Raw genomic sequence first — 8,667 nt, 5'->3', positions numbered from 1 at the left:
ATGAATTTTTATGAATTATGTCTATTTTTTATGTTTATGGACAACAGATGGAAATTAGCCCTTGGCTCTAATCTGGTATGTTTACATTCATGTAATTTTTTACATTTATGTTCATTAACATGCACTGTCCTAAATAAATAAATTAAATTAAATATACTAAGAAACTTAGACTGCAGATAAGAAATCTTAAATAAACATCTTTGGTAATAAATATGGTACAATAATAATCATGATTATATCTGTTATACATAAGCAGAGAATGGAAGAAACCTGTTTACTGGTCATCCTGCTGCTCTCAGGTCAGTAATATTAATATCTTAAACATTTCAAATATATCCTATAAACACATTGAGACAGACTGATGTCATTTGGGTAATCAAATTACATGCACATTTTAAAAAAATGTATTTATTAACACATCAACCGCAAGCACCGGGAGAAATTCTTTACCTCCTAATACCACAATACCTGCATTAATTTTCAATTATGTTGGTTTTTTAAAATCATTAAATTTAGATTTTTTGAATGACTGTTTGCAGCTATTTCTATGGTAGCTATTGAACTAACTAGTTTTTAATGTTTAATGCTGATACATGGTCTGAAGAGCTTGGAATGCAAAGCATCTGGACTTCTTTGAGTTGCTTGAAGACATTTCACATCTTATCCGAGAAGGTCTTCAGTTCTAGGGTCAAATGATGGAGAGTCCCCAATTAAAGTCATAGGGGAGGGTCCCCCAAGGGGGTCGAGAACCCCCTATTGATCCTCTACCTAATCGCATGAGCCAAGGTGTGAAAACGGGTGTAGGTCACAATCAGCCAAGGTGAAGCCGCTGTCAAAACCTAGACCCACCCTATGCTGTAATTTCCTGAGGTCAAAAGGCCAAGGATGAGAGTGGGCGTTAAGGCATCTGGGAAAGGATCTCAAAACTGGATTATAGATGGCAGACAGTTGGTGTCTAATCTTCTTTTCTGTGACCCCCTTGGGGGACACTCCCTTAGGACTTAAATCTGGGACTCTCCCCCATTTGACTTTAGAACTGTAAGAAGCTTTTCGGATGAGAGGTGAAACGTCTTCAAGTAACTTAAAGAAGTCCAGACAGTTTTCTTTCCAAGCTCCTTAAACTACGATGACCTTCACTTCTTTCCCTCCTCATTGTTATTATTACTGTTATTAACAACAAGCCAGTGTATTCCTTGTTCCGGTCCCAGATAAAATGGGAAGACTTGCTTCAGGGATGGCACCTGACATCAAATCACTGCCAAATCAAGTTAGCTGACTGATTTCACTCTATAATTGATACAATGCTTATCCTGGACATTGACGAAGTAGGGTTCAGAACTAATAATACAAAGCTACACCAAACTTCACATACCTCTTATGTCAGTAGGTTGAACTAGCTCACTGTGTAGTCCTTGTGAACTGTGAGTGTCTATAGCGAAGGTGAACAACATTAAGGCTACATATGTTGGTCAGAGCTACTTACCGCATGTTTTTTCCTTAGTCCTGACTAAAAAGTTATGGTTGAAGATGCAGAGTTGGGTTTTACTCTTCTGCTTGTTGGTAAATGAGGACAGTGCCAATGTCCCTCCGTTCCTTCTGCTAACTGTGTTAGCATAGGAAGATAACTGTTAGCTAAATGTTACTTTTAGGTATTGCATTATCTTTTTTATTTCCTTAATTGTCAGTACTTGAAGGCAGTGGTTCTCAAACTTTTCACAATGAGTACCACCTCATAAAATATATGGCTCTTGAAGTACCACCCTTATGACTGACATTAAAGTACAGTAGTATAGGCCTATTTAACACCATAACACCATATACAGTTTGCATGAGACAATTTCATATCTTATATGAATGTTATCTATTTTAACTGCCATAAACAAGATGTGACAAGTGATAATCATAAAAAGTGTACCGCATTAAAATATTCACAGCAGGTGGGATATCCGATCTTTAAGTGATGACGTGATTAAACCTTGTGAATCCTGCTTCCAGTTCCAAACTACTAAGTTTATTAAGGCTGTTGTGTTTTTAACATGTTTTAATGCCTTTTATCTTGTTCTCTTTAATCTGAACAAGACCCTAAAAAAAGCACAACATTATATACCAACTAGCCCATTTTCAGTAACCCTACAAACACCACTGCTGTTTAGTTTTCTGTCTTCATTTATGTCGGAAGTGATAGCAAAGCTGTACGTTGTAATTTTTGCTGTGGTGGTTAAGCTCCAAGATTGTTGGCTTCATGACCCTCCTTCGTGGTTTGGGGACATCAAAGCTCAGTTTGCTCTTTGTGGCATTTCAGCTGATGACACAAAATACATCTTGTGGTGGCCTCACTGGATCCGCTGTCCACCAAACTTTTCACAATGAGCACCAATGTGATAACCCTCCATGACCCCACTGATTCTCCCGGGGGCCTCCAACTCATGGATAGTGGCTGGGATCACAGCACTGCGGAAAAGGGCTCTTTTTATTTACCATCAGCATTTTGGCACCGTTGCACAGCGTTGTCTGCCGCCTTGCAGTTTTAAGGTCCAGGGAAATGAGCCCACCAGTGCTCTGTAGCAGCCGTGACCACTTGCGATAAGGAAAGGCTACTCTTCATAGAGCACTTGAGCTTGGGGAAATATTTTCTGGTAAACTCCAGCTCCCAGAAGAACCTCTTGTGTCATCTTTGCATAGCTCCACAATGGTATATTGTTAAATCTTAAAAAACTGATCAAAGATTTCCCCGTGTACCACTAGAGAGAGCCTAAGTACCACCAGTACTACGTGTACCACAGTTTGAGAACCACTGCTGCAAGGTAATCGGAGATGTTTTTCTGTAAAGAGATAATATAAATATGAATGGTCTTTGGATCTATACACTACATATATTACTACAATTATGACCAAGGGGTTGAATGACACTGTATTCATTCAGAGTAAAGTAGCCTGGATCCTGTTCACGAACTTAAAAACTCGAGTCTGGATCAGTGTATCAGAGCACAATACTCAGTTTAATTTTTTTGTTGTTGCAAAAATTGTACAACAAGAAATTTCTCATTGTTATTGTTTTGAATATGAATGTTAACCAAGCAAGTATTGCAAATATTAAAATAAGAAACCCATAACAGTGGTATAGTATATGTACATATTAGAGTTTTAATAGTTTTCTTAGTCAAATCTACTATTCCGATATGCAGCACTACATATCGTTTTTGGCATTTGACATTTAAAAAATGGTATATTTTAATATTTTTTTAATATTAACAGTGCAGTGTTGTTTATGGAAGCCTGTTTCCGGCACTAAAATTTTTAAAAAAAAAAAAGTATCCATAACTTGAAATTTGGAGTTATTTTCTCGAAATTTCGAGAAACATAAATCGAGATTTCAAAATTTTGAGTTAGCTCTGCCAATCAGTAATTTCCAAATGAAGTCACTCTCCTGTTACCCAGAAGCATATGGCACAGAGGAATGGGCACTCAAAACCGGATTGCAACAAATTGGTGCTTTTGCGAGTACATTTGCTGATAGTAACACCATGTGATTCAGCTAATAACACAAAGATTTCATCATTTGTGAAGCCAGGCTGAAAATACTCAGCAATCTGTGCATTCATGACTGGATGTAATACTGGTAGCTTAGCTGTAGCATTTGTAGCTGAGGGCTTCAGTTTCCAGGTAACAAGGAAATGACATCATTCACATAGATTACTGATTGGCAGCGCTAACTTGAAATTTTAAGTTATTTTCTCAAAATTTTGAGTTAATAAGTCAAAGTTTCGAGACTGATTAAATATAATTAAGCTGTTAAATTTAGTAATACTCAGTGCAACTGAGGCAATCGTTTGCATTAATATTGATATGTTGTGTGAGATGTTTTTTGAGCATTAATGTCTAGATCTTTGAGTTTTGTGCAATTAACAAAGATTACAACAACTGGGAACTAGAGCTGGGCGATAGAACGATAACGATATGTATCGCGATATAACTTTTACTCGATAGAGAAATTAAGCTATCGCGATAGACCTCGCCGCTCTTGTCCTCTTAAAAAAAAAAAAAAAAAAAAAAGGTCAGCCAATCCAAATTAAGTAGCGCAGAGCCGAACCAATCACAGCCGCAGCGTCACGTCGCGTGACTTGTTACGTACAGCACAAGTGCCAAGCCGCACGTGTGTTTGTTTGGGAAGCAGCCAGCGGGTAATGGAGCCAGCGCGTAATGGAGGAAATGAGTGTGCCGACTAGAAAAATCAACCGAGCGTGACCGAAGAGAAAACAGATGATGGTTCCAATGCCGGAGAGATTGTCGAACGGAAGAGCCATAGAAGTTCCGTAGTGTGAAGGTATTTCGGCTATTTCAAGTCTGACAAAAAACAGAGTAGCGTGCACTGTAAATTGTGCCGAAAGCAAGTCTGGAAATACAATAAACTGGTGCATGCGTCACACTGTGCGCCACGTTATTGTTTCGGTGAAATGAATTTCTACAATACTGTTACTGTTAATTCTACTCTCTGCAGTGTTTAAATGCTTACATATACACACAGTTACTGTCCGTCCACACATACGACTCGGTTCTGCTTCTATGCCCCAGCTTTGTTTACTTTTTCCCACCGAGGCTTCTAGACTTCTGATTGGCCAACATTTCTGCACGGTTAGGAATCTAGCGCCACCTGCTGCTTTGGCATGTTCATAGCAGCGTTTTCCTTCATTTCTGCCTTTATGTGTGGACGGGATTATTTTTTAAAACGAAAACGGAAAATCTCCGTTTTCAAAAATACCCGTGTACGTGTGGACGTAGCCTCAGTCTCTGACTGGAAGCGCTAATTCGTCATTCGGCTTTTGTCAGACTAAAGTAACTGTTAAAACTGTTTGAAAAGCTAGCTATACAACAAGGAGAGATTGAGAATTTCCTTTTAGTTCTCAGTTTATTTGATATTGACAAAAGTTAGTCAGTTTTGTCTGTTCTTCTGTAAAACAAACTAAGATTTATTTTTAGAATTAATATTTTGTTTCTAAGTGGAATTGACAGTTTAGTCTGTTTCGTTTGTTCTATTTTGAAACTTAAACGCTTTAGCGGCTGCCTTTTGTGTAGTTTGCAATATTTGCCTTTATTTATCTGAAAAAGTCTCATGTTCCTTAAGTACATCTACCCTGTTGAACTTATTATGGGAAATAAATATTTAAATAAAAACAAGCTGCTGATTATTTCACATTTTACTTTTGAGCAACGGCACATTTAAATCTTACAAATATAGTTATTTGGCTTATATCGTGATAGATATCGTTATCGTCTGAAACAAAAAAAAAACATATCGTGATATGAAAAAAATCTTATATCGCCCAGCTCTACTGGGAACTATTACTTACATTTTATTACAGTTTTGAGAAATTGAAATTCTGTTGGATATGTTGACCAACAATGTATATGGCTATTTGATCTCTGTCCCCATATATGTTGTAATGTTGTAAAGTTCCTTCTGCAAAATCTCTGTACATCACCAATTAAAACTATATAATATATATATGTATATAACACCCACCCTTTTCAGTCTTTCAGTCTTCAGTGATTTGTCTAACAGCCCAGTTTCCACAATAAAATCTTTTCATTTTTCTCAGGAGGACTTTCCACTCTTCCTCCCCACTCCAGAGAATACCACTTTGTGAACCAGCTGAAGACCTGGACTGAAGCTCAGAGTTACTGCAGAGAACACTTCACTGACTTGGTCACCATCTACAACAGCAACATCAACCAACTGCTTGTGACAATGGCACAAAATGTTGACTGGGCTTGGACAGGGCTCTATAATGATCGTTACAGCTGGAAGTGGTCCATGGAGGGAAAACTTTTTTATGTTGGCAGCACACATGAATTTTTGATCTGGGCTAACGGCCAACCAGACTGTGTAAATGCAAAGGAATACTGTGTGGCTCTTCAGGGACAAACACAGATGGATGATAGACCCTGTGGAGCTTCTTACCCTTTCCTGTGTTACAATGGTAGGAAAAAGATTTGTTGGCATAGTTATTACAGTTTTATGTGAGTCATAATTTACCTATTTAAAAGAAAAAAACCTCTTTTCAATATTTCACAGCCAGCAGTTCAAGTTATATCTTAGTGAATGAGAGCCGCTCCTGGTCAGCGGCTCAGTCGTACTGCAGGACATACCACACAGACCTGACCAGTATAAGAAGCAAAGAGGAGAAATCCAACATCACGCTCACTTTGAATGGATCAGGGGTTCAGTATGTGTGGATTGGTCTCTACAGGGATCCCTGGGCCTTCTGGTCTGACAACACAACCTCCACATTCACTAACTGGAATCCTGCTGAGCCTAATAACCTCAATCCCAATGAGTACTGTGTATCAATGTATGTATTATCTGGAAAATGGTATGATGGTGGCTGTAACTACAGAATCCGTTTTTTCTGTTTCACAGGTGAGGTCCAGAATGCAAACACTGTAAGATCCTGTCATCATGTAAAACACTAATGTTTGTGTTGTTATATGTGGTTCATTTTTAGCAGTGACAAAGCAAACAGTGGTGAAAATGAAGCTTCAGTCAGAGGCAGACATGCACAGCACAGAGATCCAGCAGCAGGTTTCACAGCAGGTCAGCAGTTCAGTCACCAACACAAACTTGACACAAGTTCAAACTATGCTTCATGTTTTTCATCATCTGCACATTTTGTCCAGCTGTCAGGCCTCATGCTGTCAGAAGGACTGACAGACTTCAGGATTCGTTGGAGGAAAGTCCAGAGTTACCGTGACGACCAGTCGAAGAAGCAGGATGTGGACGGTGGCTGCAAAACTGAAGTCTGACTGGACTGAACCACTTCATGTGTGAAGTTAATAACATGCTGTGCTGAGCTGTCTCATCCTTTGAATCTTTCAATATTTCAGAGTGTAAAGTTCCACCAACAGCTCATTTGTTCAGCTGCAGTTGTAGTTTGGTAGAAATTCTTTAATCAGAGGTCCACTCACTAGTTTTCCTGATAGGCTCTAGTCTCTTGTTTTGTTTTGCAGCGTCTCTTTCAACACTTTAGACACTGTCCTTCTGTGGACGTCACTGCACAGGCTTTGTCTGTGTGCAGTTTATTAGGATCCATAGTTCTGTTTCATCTGACAGCATCCTCTGCTGACTTACACAAATGATGGAGAGGAAAGTGAAGAGAGCCAGAGATCTGCTTGAGGAGGTCAGGGGGGGACAACAAAACATTGTACTGTTTATGTCCTGTTTCTACTTCTGCTGTTTAATAACTGTAACAGCCATAAATGAGACCATAACAGTCCCAAACCTTATCTGATAGAAATTTGGTTCATCGCTTTCAATGGAGTGCAGTTTCAAAGCATGCTGGATGTCCTCGTATCTGTCATTTTAACTTGACTGCCACTTTGTAGGAGCAGACAGAGTCACAGAGACCTAACTGTAGTAAGCAGAGCAGGTGATGGGTAAAGCTTGTGCTGGTGTTGCCATAGTTACTGTTGTGATCTTAGTTTTTGACTTGTACTTTCTCCTGTGTTAACATGTTTGTCTACTTTTGTGTTTGTAGCTTTCAGCTTTCTTCTAGTTATAATTTAAAGGGTTTTTACGTGTTCAGTTTCTTTTATTTCAAGTAATAAAACAGCTATTTGATTGAAAACGATGCATCGATGTAGATAGGTATACAGAAAGTAATATAAAGCAAGAGATACATATTTAAAAAATTATGGAAATATGCAGAGGGTTTTTATTGCCTTGTGCGGCTCCTTTTCTTATTCAATAATTTGACTATAGAACATTTACATCTTGCCCACACTGACAATTTGGTTTGTTTCATTAGCTTGGCTGGAGTGAACTCATGAAAATAGGGACTATTTTTCTATTATTAAGTGAATAAGTGAATGTGATTTCTACAATCTAAAAAAGAGCAGCTGTAGTGGAAACAGGAAGGTTGAGAGAAGACAGCTGACTGAAAACTCCAGAGAAACTTATACATGTTTAGTTAAACTGGTGCTGGTAAGTATTTTATATGCATGTTGCAGTTATGCTTTGTACTACAATTGTGTTTAATATATAACTTTTTATTAATGACAGTAAAAGGTCAAATCCCAATGTTCCTGCTCAGACATGAAGGTTGAACGTTGTCTCAGAGTAAAACTGGATGCCTGAGGTCTCACAAAGTTCTCTTGAATATTTTCTGTGCGTCTGTATGTTTTCAGACTTTAACTTAAGGCATTACTCACAGTTTATACCACTGTGATGTTAACCACAGGTTAACCAGGGCAATCATGAAAACACTACGAAAAAAAAAAACCTTAAATAAGCAGAAGAGAAAAAACTAACTCTTAACCCATAGAACCGCGTTTTTAGTCACTGAAAACGGAGATTTTTAAAAATGCTTTGGCATGTTCCTAGCAGCGTTTTCCTTCATTTCTGCCTTTACATGTGGACGGGATTATTTTTTAAAACGAAAACAGAAAATCTCAGTTTTCAAAAAAACCCGTGTACGTGTGGATGTAGCCCAAGTCCGCCAGAGCTTATATTATATTTTTACATGCTGTGGAGCCATTTTTGGGAGCATTTCAAGTTGCTATACATCAATACAACAATTATAGCCCAGATTTTAATAATATGTCTGCATTAAGTGCATAGTAATTACATAAATTGCAAAAAAGTGCAATAAACTACAAAAAAATTGAAAATCG

At 38.2% G+C, this 8,667-nt stretch overlaps 1 protein-coding gene across 1 annotated transcript; it reads left to right on the top strand.

Moving 5' to 3' along the window:
- Positions 1-251: 251 nt before the first annotated feature.
- On the top strand, positions 252-8,404 carry LOC106632725 (macrophage mannose receptor 1-like). Its single transcript, XM_042217045.1, has 5 exons — positions 252-299; positions 5,598-5,978; positions 6,074-6,418; positions 6,504-6,592; positions 6,676-8,404. The coding sequence occupies exons 1-5, from the start codon at positions 260-262 to the stop codon at positions 6,799-6,801; spliced, it is 981 nt and encodes a 326-aa protein (XP_042072979.1). The 5' UTR covers positions 252-259; the 3' UTR covers positions 6,802-8,404.
- Positions 8,405-8,667: the final 263 nt, after the last annotated feature.

The sequence above is a fragment of the Haplochromis burtoni genome, unplaced genomic scaffold, assembly GCF_018398535.1.
Source record: "Haplochromis burtoni strain Fernald_Lab_line unplaced genomic scaffold, NCSU_Asbu1 Contig_1552, whole genome shotgun sequence".
Lineage (NCBI taxonomy): Eukaryota > Metazoa > Chordata > Actinopteri > Cichliformes > Cichlidae > Haplochromis > Haplochromis burtoni.
Note: the sequence above shows the minus strand (reverse complement) of the source record. Positions and strands in the feature narration are given on the sequence as shown.